The following is a 16,014-nucleotide window of genomic DNA, read 5'->3' as shown; positions in this document are numbered from 1 at the left end:
CATGGTTCTTACTACCACACACAGGGTACATTGTGCATTATGCCACTGTACAGGAACAACCTGGTGCTTTGAAGCGCAGTGGTTTTCAAAATGCTTCTTCCCTGCTCATTAATTTTAAAGAGGAAAGGCATATGATTTTCTTTGCAATGGAAAGCACAGATAAACATTTACTTGGGCAAAATAAAATGRTTCAAGGAGGAATTTTGAGGTCATCAAGACTATCATTCACATGGAATGAGCCAAAGTGCAGGAATCAAAGACAAGGTTAATCTGAAAAGACACCTTTACCCAGTCAAAGCAGAGATAATAGTGAAAAAGCAAGTTATGGCATTTCTGATTTTGAAACAATCTTTTTACTTTTTAATAATCCAATAGCCTAGTTCCATGAAATACTGTACTGCAAGTATGACACTGGAGCTGCACCATGTTCTGAGGTTCAGTGAACACTATTTTCATGAAGAGATAAAGGCAAGGCCAACATTCCTTGTACAAAACTAAGATACTGAGAATAATTTGAGATGGAAGGGTATCTCTCATTTTTGTCTACTTATCTCTGGAGGGATTGTAATTACCATGCAGTCATGCATAATTTTGTTCCAGTCTTCTCCAGTAACTATTCTGAAGAGTACAGTAATAGCCTTCCCAGCTGACGAAAAATTTGCATGTCTGTTTTAAAGAAAGAAAGAAAGAGTGAGAGATTGAGAGTGATTGTTTCACTTCCATTCATTGGCAAGAAAAAAATTTTCCATTTTTTATTTTTCTACTACTTTAAACTAAAAATAGTTACAGTATTACTTCAAAGAGCTCATTGAATTATTTATTTCATTACTTAAGATATAATAACAACTTAATTCTATCTCAGACACAGGTCTGAGTATTTTAGCTCATTTTATSAGAGAGCTAAAGAAAACTCAAGGCCAGACCCTATTTCCTGTCTCCATTTTTTTCTTTAAGCCTGATGATGACTGGAAAATTTCCAGCTAATAGCCAGTTCAAAGAACTGTCTCCTCTCTGCATCAGCCTGGTATATGGATCCTGCTCCTGGGTAATGCCAAGAAGATGCAGCAGGTATGCTGTGTTTCTGCAGCCTGTGGGCTAGCACAGTGCTGCTTTGAAGCATATTCCAGCTGGCATAATGAAGAACAGCTCTCAGTCTGCTCTGGGTTAGATCAGGTGTCATTTGGTCCAATGCACAAGGACTGGAAAATGGCTCAGTGTCTCTTATCAGAAATTCTGTTCAGAACTCTTCAGCCAGACCTGCAGATCTATCTGTTTTTTTTTACCACAGATATATTTCTCTAGCAGAATGTGATTTCTTCAGGCTTTAAAGAACATCCCCATAAGGTAGGAACTACATACTGTACCTGTTAATGTTCTCTCCATATTTCACTGTACCAAATAAAACCACTCCAGCAAAAGCATAACAAAGAAGCAGTAAGAACATGCCCACTATGATGAAGAAACTCTTGTACATGCTCACAACCACAGTCAGGAGCAGCATTTTTAGTGTCACCTAGAAGGACAGAGAAAAAGCAAGCTGTGACAGCATTCAGGAAAGCAAAGATAAAAGACAAACGACAAATCTTGCTCTTGCCATTTTGACAACAAATCCTTTAAACACGTTCATTAATGAATGAACCTAGTAAGATGGTACATTATAAATGTGATTTGAACTGTGCTTTTTACTTGTTATAAACATCAGCATATTTTCCTCATTTAAAAGGTCAAGATGTTRCTCCTCAAAAAGTTTATTTAAGATAATACAGTGTAGGATATCACCATGATGACACAGCATAGGCTTTACTATATTATTCTGGTATCAGTATTCTCCTAAAGTATCAGCATTAGCATTGCATGAACAGTGGTGCAGGAAACTACTTTGGGCCTATCTGAAAGTGATCCTAACTGTTAGAAACCACAGATRCTGCAGTCTACCTAAAGGAATGGGTTCACCTATAGGGAAGGCGATTTCCTTACAATCAGTACAGCTTCTTTGAGTAATTTCTCATGGTAGTTTGCGAAAGACCAGGGGCACCTTCCAGAAGACTTCCAGTACCTAAAAGGTACAAGAGAGCTGRAGAGGGACTTTCTATAAGAGCATGTAGTGACAGAACAARGGCAAGTGGCTTTAGGCTGAAAGAGGGTAGGTTTMGATTTKATATTAGATAGGAATTCTTCAYTGTGAGGGTGGTGAGGCASTGGAASAAGTAGGCCAAACAAGTTGTGGATGACCCATCCCTRCAAGCWTTCAAGGCCAGGTTGAAYGGGGCTCTRAGTAACCTGGWCCAGTGGAAGGTGCCTCTGCCCACAGCATGGGGATTGAAATGGGATAATCTTTAGGRTCCCTTCCAACCCAAACYACTCTGTGAGTCTRTGATTCTGTAAAGTTGGCCAAAGAGACTAAGATGAGAAAATAATTTTGAAAATTTCATAGGCTGTAAGCCACAGTAATAGATATTACTATCCCATGCATGCATATTTTATATTTTACTCTTGATAAGTTTATTGCCCTAGATTGTCTAACACCCTTAACTACTTTGAATGTGATGAAAAATTCCCTTTAATGAGATTGACGGTGTCATTTTTCTTTAAAATCATGCCAAGTTCCTGCTGACCATTAGYGATCACATTGCATCAGGACAGGTAAATCAGTGAAACTGATACAGCTCACAACATGAAAGTACAAATGACTAGGTTAAAACCTTGAAAAAACTTTAGAAACAATCAGAGAGCTTTGAAGGCAATCACTTGGTCTGGCTGCATAGGAGAAGCAAGGATTTTTCATTTGAATGCCAAGGCTCTACAGGCTCTGTGYAGTCTGATTGAAAGAAAACTTTTTATCTTTACTGAACAAACCCTTTGACTCACTGTTCTTAACCCTGGCAACCTAATACAGCAGTCTTTTCATCACATTTACTTTAATATGTCAGACTTCACAGAAAATATTTGGCTAGTCTAAAAAGTTCTACAGCAAGGGAATGCAGTGTCACCACTTGTTAAATAAAAGTGTTTGTTCTCTGTCTATGCTTATTCTGCCAGTCTACTCTCAACTGCACCAGAGCAAATCTAAACACAAAAGAAAAGTAAACTTGACAAGTGACTTGCTTTGTCACCATCTCAGTGTTTCCAGAAGAACACCATGCCCCAAAATTGTTTTTAAATTGAATAAAAATCCTTTACTGTGATAAGACATACATTGCTTATGAGACAAAAAACACAGAYCTGCACTTTGGAGGAAGAAACTTTTTGAAGAGAGCACTATCATAACAAGATGAGCACATTCAACCACCACTACACTTGTCTAGCTGTAAAAATAAAGAGCATGCCCATCACACCTCACTGAAATGGCAAGGGCTGAAAASAGCACAGTGTATGTTCAGAGTTGTAGAGAGCATTTTTAAAAGCTGTGGTATTGCAGCTGCACTTTGTTTTCTGAAAAAAATGTAACTTTTCCTGTAACCATAGCACTACTACACAACACACCTAAAATCCTGACATTTTAATGACASCATGTAAAGTTGGASACTSYTGCTTGAAGCCTCCTCTTTTCTTKTYTTCCCTAGARAATGGACCCTTAGAGAATTTGTTCYAAAGATGCACAGCATCTAGTCCTTTAATCTATACATGAGAACCACAATAGCTGTAGTTCCTAAATTATACTTACATGCTTCCCACAAATGGAGAAAAACCTGAAGACAATTACACATGCCCCCATCATGTATGTGTACGCATTCTGGAATACAGACACAGAAGACTTAATACATGGTCCCCTAGGAATATCTTGAATAGATCATAATAAATTATTTTCTAGTAATGTAGGGGAGTYCCCATATGAAATAAGAGAAATCATAGACTAGCAACAGCAATATAAAGAACACAAACCTAACCGACTCACACTTTCTTCCTTCATGYTTATAAGACCATTGTTAGCAAGAGCTCTCACTCTCTTCAGTCTTCTTCCTTTTCTCACTTACAGCCTTCCTAAAGACTTGTTTTCTACCACATTTACAGATTCTAACTTGTATTAGTAAGACAATTTTTGCACTGCATAATTGTCCAAGACAATGATTCATTCTTCTTACTTTCAGTTATATTTCAGCCTTATTAAACTCTCAAGGGTTTATCTGGTTGTATAGCAGCAATCCTACTGCTSGTCCTTAAAGATAAAATCATTTTGATCACTGGAATTGCATTTTGTACATCTTACCAGTAAGGCAAAGTGAAGGATCACCCATATAACTCCAAGAGATGTCACCAAGAGATCATATCGATTTCTTCTGCTTTGCCAGAAGCCAGAAGGTGACATGGCAATAATCTTCATTGTGACCTATGAGTAAAAAAAAAAAAATCTCACTTGTAATGAAGAAATGATGATTTCTTGCCATGACATCCTCTTCCATTCTCCAAAATGTTTCACTTAGTTCATTTTATGAAATAGTTTAAAACAAAGAAGGGCAGGTTTCATGTCAGCTAAATATTCCCATGTGGGCTAACTAGATAATATTAGCTTCCCTTAGATGGAGGAAAACTGGTACCTGTGTAAGACCACAGATGACCAAGACCAAGGGATGAACAGCATTCCTAAATGCCTCTCTGTCTCCATCAAGTATCAAAGACAGGAGTGCAGCTGATCACCTCAAACTGAATGCTTAATGTTTACAGATTGCTGAGGTGAATGTGGGCTTAAGATAGCTTAAACTTAAACAAGTCATGTCAGTAACATGTAGTTAAAAGAGGTAGCAGTGTCCTAGCAAGCGATATGTCCGCAAGCAAGCACCTACAGTTCAAATTAATGATAAAGCTTTCCTATATWGCAATTATTTCTTGCTTTAAGGAATTACTCTGTACTCAGAACCATCTGTACTCAGCAGCATGTAAGAGAAAAGAGCTAAGAACAGTAAAGGCAGTACATTTTACAATRTACCTGGTAAAAGACAGCTTCAAAGTGCTTGACATTTCCAATTTGGGTAACGGGAATGCAGATGAGAAGATCAAGAATGGATACTGATAGTCACAGAAATAGTCATATCAGGTAACAGATACCAAAGCACAGTGATACATTTAGAGGGAACACCTGAGAATTTCTCATACACAAATWGTATTAAATCTTAGAGCAGGTTAAGAGTTACTGTATAAAGGTATAAATGTCAGGCATTCATTACATTATTTCTTCCATTCCACCTTGCAACCCTGCCATTTAACATTTCTGAAAAAGAAACCAGATACAAGAGGACACTAGCTTGAAGTAAAAGGCTGATTTTCCAGTTAGCTTTTTGCCTTGTAATGTTTTCTGAAGCCTGAATACAAAGTGAACAATATGGTTTCTGAATCTCTAATTATTGTTTCAGTTACCTAAGCTATCTTGCCTCTTTCTATCAAGTTAGCTGGGATACCCTAGAGAATTCAAGATGGATGGATGGGGCTGGCAGGGGTGACATAAGACCTGTAAATATCCCTGGCCTTCTGGAGAGGCTAGTGGAGGTAACTGAATCTCACCCTTCATCATGTGATCACATTAAATAGCTTAAACACATGCCTCATGTGTAAAATTTAARCATCTAATTCAGGGGTCCATAATCTTGAACTGAAAACCACACAGTGGAAATAAAACATCACATCTCCTTTCATCCTGTCATCATCAGTGTGAAACAAATTGTTCCTGCTTTCTACCCCAAATACATGTGATGTGAGCAGTAGAGTTTTAAGGCTAAATCAGGAGTTGTTAGATTGGACTCAAGGCCATCAGCTGTGCAGAAAGCTTTGGACTTCCATGCCTGCCTGTGATAGCTGACCGTGTATATATCAGACTCTGCAATCAGACTGGGCTGCATTAGGGAAGATCCTAGGCAGGAAGCTGCTTCCTCTCTCCATAAATTGTGTGCACTCGCAGTGTGATAGCTTGCCTGTTGAGACAGTCAACACATTTTTCTTGGCTCTGACAAAGTTCCTTTGAAATTCTAGAAGTGTATTTGTTTTCCCCTGGCAGCATAAGAGAAAAAAGTATTTCCAAAGACATAKTTACTAGGTAAATTAAAACCTGCCTGTGTATGACACAAATAAAACTTTTCTGTGTTTTCTCAGTCTCTCAAGAGATATTGATTTCTCCTGGGTAGGGAAAAAAGAAGCAACAACATGGACATACTCTAGCTACAGCTGCTACAAGGTATTTACTTCATTGTTTATTCATCACTGCTGGCAAAACCTATCAATCGAACATAGGAACTGTCATATTGGATTAGAGCAGTGGGAAAGGTAGTCTACTATCCTGTTCCTGATAGTGGTCAGTATCGCTATTCAGAGGGGACTGACAAGAGAAGTAGTCAACCAAAAATTTATGAAGGATTATGTATTAACCCAACCACAGAAGAAGCATCTTCTTCAGCATTGTAAGTGTGTGCTTTGTTACCCTTATACATTAAAAAATACATGTTTTTCAAAATGTGTTTAAATAATTAGATTCCAATCTTATGCAAATAGGCTAAATACACCTTGCAAAGTTGATAATTACAATATACTCATAGATAGAGAACTGCTACCACAKGGGAGCCAGATCTGCAGAACAAAAGATAGAAAATACTGGAGCTGGGGTTATTAAGCTGGGGTAGCTTATTAAAAGATATTAAAATGAAGTATAATACTTAAAACTTAGATTTGATKATGTCACAGCTACAGAATAGTGGGGATTAACACACCAGGCAAAATATAAACAGATGAAACAGAATTTCCAGGAGATAACACAGACTTTTTGTTGTATGGACAGAATGTAATATGAAAGGTTCTACAAGAAAACAGGTCACTGGGTTCACCAAAACACACTTTTAAATGCTCAGACTTGAATATATATAAAAGGACAAAAAGCTCAGAGTTGTAGAGAAGCATGACTAAAACACATTAAAGGTTTCTTCTTACAATACATGTTGGAAGACAAGTGACATKGAGAACCCTAAATGTACACGTTCAGAAATAAAAACCATAGTGAAGAATGGGAAGCATCCCTAAAGACAAAATGAAATATATACATACAAATCTTAATCTCAAGAAGTCAGAAAATGTATTACTTTACCTCGAGGACAAAAATGAAGGTGAAAACAACAGACATGGTTGCTAAGGGCACAGTCACTGGATCTGCAGCATCCCACTGAAAAGCAAACATAATCCATTTATAGAAGAAAAGCTGTTAAACAGAATAAATGCCTCTTCATTGCCTTAACTTTTCTTGAGGGTTTTGTTAATGAATAGATTTCACTTTAAAATATACTCAGACAGGAATGGCATCTTGGTGTACTCTTCTCTCTAAGATTTACAGCTTAACTAGAAATTAAAAATAGTGGACTAGACTACTAAAAGGCAGAAATTGACTCAGCTCCATTAATCTACAGTGATCTATGCCAAATGAGATTGCTGTATCTAGAAATCATGTTTCCTTGCATTCATCACACTAATGGCTCAATTGATTGTTAATTGGTGTTAGGAAATGTGCAACACATGCTGTACTACTGTAATGGACCATTTAGAAGAAACACAATTACCTTAACTGATAACAACACAGACTGGGCCAGAACTAGTACAGCAATAGTTCTCTTAAAAAATGGATGCTGAGTTATATCATACATCTTAGCTCTAAAGCCATCATTATCTGAAAAAGAAAAGAGTTTTAGGAGGAGAGTTAAAATACACAATGATACTTCCCCCCTATTTTTTAACGTATTTTCCATGTTCATTAGAGGCAAAATAATCCTTTCCCATTTTCAAAATACATTTCTAATTTTCTGCCACAATTTTCCATATCAAATAGGGCTTCTGAACATGTAATTTAAAATACTGAGCACCAGTGTTGCATGAAAGCTTTGGTACTTTTAGGGCAAGTGCATCACTCAACTGCTGTCAGGTTAATACATTCCATTCATATCATTMCAGCCAACTGCAAATACTTTTCATTTAGAAATTCATTTTTTCATTAAGGCTTATCCTAAAACCATCGAAGCACAACCTTTTTTTGGGGTTTATTTTAATAGCCTTATGGAGAGATCTGTAGTTGGATCCTGTTTCCACACTAACTTATGCACAACCTCCTAGTGGCCTCACGATTAGAGTTTTAATTTGAATTGCAGACTCCTGGGGAATTACGAACACTAGGGCTCAACATGAATAAAATCAAAATATCTTTGATACCCGGACGAGGTGGGAGATGAAGAGGTTGTGCTATCTTCAGTCTGCTTTTCAGATCTTCCCATCGTCTCTGATCTACAGTCAGTAAAGCTGTCCCCTTAATAAACAAAGAGAAAAATATAGAGCTTCTGTCATTTAACAGCCAGAACATTCAACCCAGCAACATGAAAACAACATTCTCTTTGGTGCCTGAAATAAAGTTACATACACAACTTCCCTTAAATAACACACTGTTTAAGTAAAGGAGTCTGAAGTATCAGCTGTTACTCAAGAGGATTTCTGGATGCATTAGCTGTGAGTTTCTGGGACTCGACTCAGCAGGCACAGTTGTTGCTCTTTGTAGCAGCAGCCCAGTGTGGGCAATGAAACACTGCAGGACGTCTTCCATTTGACTGAACATCATTTGCCAGGAAGCAAAGTGGCAGATTTTGTCTGGACTTTGCAGCAGAAAATCCTGTGGCTTGCTAGTGCCACTACCGTTTCTTCAGGGAAGGAGCCCTCCAGGAGACCATTGCTGCTCTCCACAGCTCTTCTGCGTGGGGTGTAATTGAAATAAAATAATAATATGCTATGAATCTACAAGAGTTCTCCAGAGAAGAATCACGAAGAAAGGTAAAGACACCTTCAGGGCGGGTGGTGGKAGCTGGTAATGTGTGCAAATAGTCACATAACACAGAAAAAAACAAGCAAACTTCAAACAGAATTCAACGTTATCTAAAATGACCCTCAAAGCAAAATGAGGTCCTTATCACTTCAGGAAAAATCTCATAGAAGGATTCTAAAGTTACAAAAACAAAGGAGATTTTTTCAAGGTAAATGTCAAAGGCCTGCCTTCCAGACACTTGGCTGCTGTCCCTGTCAGAGAGGAGCCTCACTGAGGTGGGTGAGGACTGGCATGATCTTTGGGGCTCACCTGGGCACTGACTTGTGTAGATTYTGGAACTGTGGCTGGCTGTGCAACTGATAAGGTCAGGATTTGTTCTTCTTAATGAAAATAATCTCTTTATGGAGCTGTGTGCATAGATGTGTGCTAGATGGTACCCTGGGAAGAGGTGCCTTCCAATACAATGCRGACAAAGACACGTGAAGATGCTGACTGCTCCAAATGGCACCACTAAGAAACACTAAGATTTAAAGGCGACACAGAAACCCCAGKGAGCGTGCCTGGTTTATATTCCTGGACAACCTTCACTGAAAACAAGGTAAAAGGTGGCGAAAAAGAGTTGACTTCCGTAAAATCTAGAAATAATGATGCCAAATTGCTTTGTTGCTCAGAAGCTGGAGTTCCACAAGCAGGATGATCAAGGGAAGCACAGAGCAGAGCACTGCAAGCAGGTCTAGGGCTGGAGAGCTGCACTTGCATTTGGACTGCAGCTCAAAGTGCCAGTTAATATTTGAGTCCATCACACCTCCACTGCTGACTGAACTCCTGGCACTTGGGAGCTGTGAAAAGTGACAGGAGAGGATTGAAATGGAATGGGGGTGGAATAATTTTGGCTACTGCCCTGTCACTGGGACAACCAAAGTCACAGCTCACAGCTTGCTGTGGTACTTCCCAGTACAACATTTCCAAACCCGCAGTTCCAACAACTCATATGAAAAAGTAGAGCATATCTGAAATTATAATACATTCTTCATTTTAGAAAATTATTTTTTCTCATGTAAAATAGATCATTCAGTAATTGTCCAACTCTGATCCTCGTCAACAACTGCTGTTCCCATTCCAGTTGTTCTAACCATATATCAGACATGAATTTTCTAAAGAAAGTATCTACTCTAAACACCAATATATTAGGCAAGTAACTAGCTTTAAGAAAATGCAACTTAACCTCACACTGCGGATTGTTTTGCTCTCTACTTTCTGGGCTAGTTGCCAGCCATCTCTCTATAATTTTTTTTTAGTTTCTGGACATTTCTTCACTCTATTTGAATATTAATTGGGCTGAAACTCTTGCCCACTTAATTAACATTAATCTTTTCAACACAAATCTGAAAATATTTTCTTTCCCTATGGCAAATACATAAAATTAACAAGTAGTCATGTAAAAAGAAGGAAAAACAAACATTACATAACAACGCAGGTTACTAAGAAACAACTGAAGAAGCGGAACCAGGAGATATAAAAGACTTATACTTTTAGTATGATGTAAATTCTATGGAAATATTGTCTGATGTGCCTGTTCAGTGTAATTTACAGAGAACTGTTACTAGTGAGCAAGGACAAAAAGCATAAAGCTTTTTGTATTCATTCGCGTATTGACAAATTTGAAGGATAAGTAATATTGCATAGCTGAACAAGAAGTGACAAAAGCATATATAAATGGAATTCTCATACTGTAGAAATTTCAGCTTTTTTAATTCACCAGTCAAAGTTTAGCTTTCAATAAGAAATTATAAGCACATTGCTCCTAGTCCTCTAGAACAGATATATTTTAACAGGAATGACTGCACTTCACTTTACCAAAATTACACTGATGTTAAGCAAACATAAAAATACCTTCAGAACAGAAGAGCTTTTAGGCTATTATTTTGGCCCCCAATCTGCTTGACCCCATTTCATCACGCCTTGCTTGCCCACATTAATGTACAACCGTGTCCTACTCAGTTCCCTTCCAGAAGGAGTCAAGTGGTTTCCCTGATGGACAAAATCAACCCTTGTGTTTGCTACTGAGCTCGGGACAGGACCAAAGCCAGCACCCAGCTCCAGCTCGAGCACACTGGGCTCCACACCATATCTCCACATATCTCCACACCCCAGAGTGTGTAATCATCCTTTCCCTCCAGTGCCACGAGTGATAAAAATACCGAATCTCATTATTTTTGTGACTTTGAACTGAAAGATGAAAAAAATTGATAAATTTGTCTCGATGCCTCAGAGGCACCACAAGAGGCACAGAAAAAACCCTCAGATTAAAGGTTGTGCAGTGTGTATGCATCAGTCCCATCCAGACGATTCTACTTTTTAATGAGTGTAGACATGAGCTGCTCTGGAACAATCCCCCTTGGGGCAGGTTTTCTTACTTTTCAGGGTAATACAAAAAGCCCATGTCAATTTGCCTAGAACACTAGCTACCTTTTTATTCCAACGACGGAGGATTATTTTTACAATGCACTCTGCTGTTTGTCAGGAAAAAGCCACACAACCTTACTCTGGACGTGAAATACGGCAATGGGAGGATTCTAACGAGACYCCTTAGTTTGCAAGCAAACACATCTTTTTATCTGCCACCATGTGTATCCCTACATCAAACTAAACAGCAGCATCTGAAAATACATCGTATTTTATGTTCAACCTCCACCTAGCAGCACAGCTGCATTATAAATAACACCACTGATAGAGTTTTTGATTGATTGCCATCATCACAGGCTTAAATTGTGTAGCAAATGTGGATCAGGTGTATCTTGAAGCCATATCTGCAGCTTGCAGAATGTAAGATTGGTAAACCAGTAGTAAAGGCAGCCATACCAGTAACGTAGATGGTGTGATATCAGTTTCAGGTTCCTTACAGAGCCAGCTCTATACTCAATAAATCCCCTCATTTAGAATAAACAACCTCACTTAGTACCTTGTTTTCATTAAAATTAGCGATGACAACTCCAACAAAAAGGGTCAGTCCAATCATGCAGCCAAGGAACACAAAAACATGAATGTAGATTCCATGGATCTGAATAGACAAAAATAAGATTAACAGTTAGAAAAAAATCATAGTTATTTATCGTAGAAGTCAACGACTCTGAGGAGTTTCCTTACCGGCCCAACACGATGAATAATRACATCTCTGACTTCCACCCAGCCTTTTAATGAAAGAACTTCAAATAGTGCCAGCATTGCATTGCCCACATTGTCAAAATTAAAATTCCGAGGATTTGCCCTGAAATGCAATACAACAAATAGGTATAACTTCATCAATAAAGTTTTTGTATTTGCTACCTTGATACTTCATAGTCTAACATTTAAATACCTTGCAATGTTGGTGTGAAAACCTCTGGAATATATCAAAATTCCATATCAAGGATAAGGAAACAATAGCAACAGCAATGAATACGTAAAGCATAATTTTTTAGGTCCCTATGTATATTTTATTTCTTACTCAGAATCTGACTCACAGTAATAAAGCTTATAACATGTTCAAGGCCAGGCTGGATGGGGCTTTGAGCAACTTGGTGTAGTGGAAGGTGCTCTTGCTCATGGTAGGGAGGTTGAAACTAGAGAGTCRTTAAGATCTCTTCCAACCCAAACCAAATTTCATTTTTGTCAATGAAATAAGTAAAATACAGCATTAATGAAAAAAATCTATCTGATGTCTAGGTTCTAAAATAAATTTACCTGCAGGAGATAATTCTTTAACATACATAAAAGATTCAGACTCCAAGGCAGCAAGATTGCTTAGAAATTTCTGTTCCCTATTTCATTATCGGCAGGAACTAATAGTTTGAAGCAAAACTTACTGAGAGGACATCACATCTTCTTGGCTTTCTATACCATGTGCTCTGACACATGCTTTTTTATCAATTGAGATTCAAGAGAATGTTCCCAGCTTAACATTAAAATTACTCTCTTTGGTCTAGGTTAGCACATTGCTCTGTCTCTACAATCCAAGCCAGATAATCCAAGGAGCCCAATGACTTTCCAACAGTTTATAAGGTAAATAGTTGTATTCCAGAAGGGTTATTTAGTGTTTGGTGCTTCTTGAATCCAACCATGAAGCGAAAAGAGAGCTCTCAGATGTAGATACTTMTTTTTAATGCAGTCCTTATACTGACATCTGGCTCTTGAAAATCTGGCCTGACAGCCAACAGGTGGTATAAATGCCTTTGTGGCAAAACATTTTTCTGCAATAAAACATTCCCCAAAGTTTAGAGTTATGCTGATTAAGACAGTTTTTGCTTATTTCTGGATCAAGCTGAACAGGATTGAATTTGCTTATTCGAGGAAGAATTTCTCTGAAGCACACAGAAACAAAGACTTCTGCAGATGTCAGAGTTTCACTGACTGTTCAAATCACAGCATTCTATTTCATTAATGTAGGGTGKCTCTGAATACACCACTGCTGGTACATTCTTTATCAACCCACATGGCCAATTAAAATAATTGTGGCTGTTAAGCTGATTTTGCAAAATGCCAACCAACTGAAAAATGTAAACAATTAAAAAAAGTGAGCTTGGCCTGTTCATGTGTTGGGAAATATTAAATGGACTTTATCAGGACACTAATCAAAACCATACATTAATTTTTAGATCATTTTTACTGCACTTCTGCAGCAGATAAACCACAAGGAAACCCTGCACTGGAAAAAGAAAGAAACTGCTAGCTGGCATGGTTGATAGCCATAGAAGAGAAAGGCAGGTTTTAGACATGATGTGATCATTTATTTTTATGGGTAGCTGTAGGCAGGTTGATTTCCATTTCYTTTTCTTCCCATCTTTTCCTATTTATTCTTGAGTTCTGTTGTTGCTTTATGGCTCTCAAGGTGCCTTCCTAATAATACTAAAGAGAACTAAGTGTGGATACTTTTCAAGAAAATMATTCCCACTGTAATAATAACCAAATCAAATCTAATTCCTATATAGGTTCAGTAYCTACAGGGTTTTTTTTTACTTCATTTCTGGCTTCTGAAGTGAAGGTTAAGTCTGGAAAATTTCATATATCTAGTTTTTTACTAAATATGCCAAWGTTTTTGCTCTTATGATAATCTGAATCACAATAAAACACCTCCATCAGCAATTTAAAGTCATCATATTTGAATCATTTTTCCACACCAACAGCTGCATTTTTGAAGAAAGACAGGCCAAAGTGTAGGAACTCACCAGACTCGTGGCACCCAAAATCCAGGTTTTTTCTCTCCAGGTCTTAACTTTAAATTGAGATTTTTGGAAACACTTACATTTATTCTGAAGATGCCATGACAATCTTCCTGTAGGGAAATAAACCACAGTCTGAGATTAAACAGAGGCCTGTGTGAGATGCCAACATTCCAGCATAAACAACACATTTGCCATGATGGCAAAGCAATGGCCACAGAAATGAAGGGTTATTTATAGGTCTGTGATTAATAGTCATGGACCTTTATGCAAATTAAAAACGCATCTTAGGAAGAGTTCTATATCACTTTTTCTTTCTAGGACTGACAGTGCTTTTCAATTTGCAAGACTATGTAGCCTTTCACCTCTTTCCTAGACAACATTGCTCTCTTCAGGTGATGATATTCTCCAAGTGGTGTAAGAAACACAGATAACTTTCTCCRTGTAACCCCCACAGCATCCCAAGTGGTTTGGACCTTTAGCAATCCAACCTGCTTTTTAGCTGCAGACCTAAGAATGCAAAGGTATCATTTTCCATTATTAATTCCATGTGCCATCCAGTCCTTTGCAGATAACACAGTGTTTGACAACTTTTTTAAAGACAGTCCCCAATATTTGRACCTGCTTTACTTTTTATATGGAACCCCATCCTTACCCTCATTTGCTGACTCCTCTATTACCTTTTSCTCCATCATGTGGCTTCTGAACAAGAAAGTGCTCAAGATCTCCATTTCTCATATGATAGCTCTGATTGCTCCCCTTTCCCCAACAGGCAAAAATGGCACAACATATCATTATTATGAACCAGAAAAGCAGTTTTCTTACCCTAGAGATGATGTGAGGATCATTGCATTTAGCCAGTTTTCCAGCAAAAAGCTGCACTCCAAAGCTTGCAAAAACAAGCATTAATGTCAGCAAAAGAATAGAAACCTGTAAAGATGAAATTGGACTTGTYAAGCTCTCCTTCTGCAGACTTGAAAAAGGGGATCAGCTCCCTTGATGAACTTCAGGGAGGATCATTTTGTGGCATAAGCCTGGGAGATACGGCCTTGGGGACTGACATGCTACTTTAGGTTCTGCTCCAGTTACCAGGTGCTGTGTTATATTAGTCTTATTTTTAACATAGCATCTAAYAATTGCAGATAAGGGTGCACTCGCCTTGCTAAATTCTGTATGCATAAGAATTGCCTCTCCTTTAAGGAGAGCTTTTCAAGTGCCTAAATATATTCTGCTTTTGTTTCGCTGGATCAGGCTTTACTAATTAATCTGAGTAAACCATTGTTAGATATTTAATTCCAGGACAGCTCYAATAAAGATAAGCATGAGCAAATTAAGATGCAAATATCTTTAACAGAATACAGTATTTAACAGAATACAGTATCTATGAAATGCCGACTAACTTTATACTTTTTGTCCTTCCACTATTAGTGTCTGCAAATATTTTATAGCTYAGTGTTTTATAACAACCTGACTTAATACAGCACTCTGCTAAGGAATAGGGTGGCTGTCGCTTAGGCTGCCAGTATCACATAGGGTCTCAAAATAATAGATTAGGTTTCAATCAAGCAATCACAGACACTATTGCTGTTCTTATTACTTAAGTGCATGRCCATGATCATAATAATAAGAACAATGACATAAGAATGAGATCCAGATCTGTGATTAACAGCTTTGGCTGCCTCTCAAAAAGCTTGAAGGTAGAGACCTTCAGCTCAGAAATCAGGTTTACTTTTGCTCTTGCAGAGCTGCCATATACTACTTCTCATCTTTCTTGACAACTAGAACTATCMATAAGGGGTAGATTTCTTTTTCAGTAGTCCTCCTATGTAATTATGTCCAAATGTATTCTGAATAAGTAATATAATTTACAAAAGAATTATGACAGCAGCTTTATTCAGTAGGAGTTACTTTTTAGCTTGCTCTGTAGTCATCTGCAGTGAAGGCCGCTATGGAAAGTAATCAGACAACAATGGTGAAAAGTATAAAAAACATTAATGCTATATAAAAATGTTATCTTATTACTCCTTCATATATTTCAACAAG

General features: G+C 37.8%; 1 protein-coding gene across 1 annotated transcript in view; it reads right to left on the bottom strand.

Moving 5' to 3' along the window:
• NALCN (sodium leak channel, non-selective) overlaps nucleotides 1-16,014 on the bottom strand; it is a 210,442-nt gene that overhangs the window by 10,127 nt on the left and 184,301 nt on the right. The window contains exons 26-36 of the mRNA XM_057366171.1: nucleotides 14,797-14,901; nucleotides 13,978-14,084; nucleotides 11,921-12,041; nucleotides 11,736-11,834; nucleotides 8,173-8,266; nucleotides 7,530-7,636; nucleotides 7,064-7,138; nucleotides 4,208-4,327; nucleotides 3,665-3,733; nucleotides 1,365-1,513; nucleotides 573-666 (exon numbers count right to left, since the gene is read on the bottom strand). Of these exons, the coding sequence (XP_057222154.1) occupies nucleotides 573-666; nucleotides 1,365-1,513; nucleotides 3,665-3,733; nucleotides 4,208-4,327; nucleotides 7,064-7,138; nucleotides 7,530-7,636; nucleotides 8,173-8,266; nucleotides 11,736-11,834; nucleotides 11,921-12,041; nucleotides 13,978-14,084; nucleotides 14,797-14,901 (1,140 nt within the window). The remainder of the gene's footprint in view (nucleotides 1-572; nucleotides 667-1,364; nucleotides 1,514-3,664; nucleotides 3,734-4,207; nucleotides 4,328-7,063; nucleotides 7,139-7,529; nucleotides 7,637-8,172; nucleotides 8,267-11,735; nucleotides 11,835-11,920; nucleotides 12,042-13,977; nucleotides 14,085-14,796; nucleotides 14,902-16,014) is intronic.

The sequence above is a fragment of the Malurus melanocephalus genome, unplaced genomic scaffold (assembly GCF_030028575.1).
Source record: "Malurus melanocephalus ecotype Western Australia unplaced genomic scaffold, MMel_1.1 scaffold_61, whole genome shotgun sequence".
Classification (NCBI taxonomy): domain Eukaryota; kingdom Metazoa; phylum Chordata; class Aves; order Passeriformes; family Maluridae; genus Malurus; species Malurus melanocephalus.
Note: the sequence above shows the minus strand (reverse complement) of the source record. Positions and strands in the feature narration are given on the sequence as shown.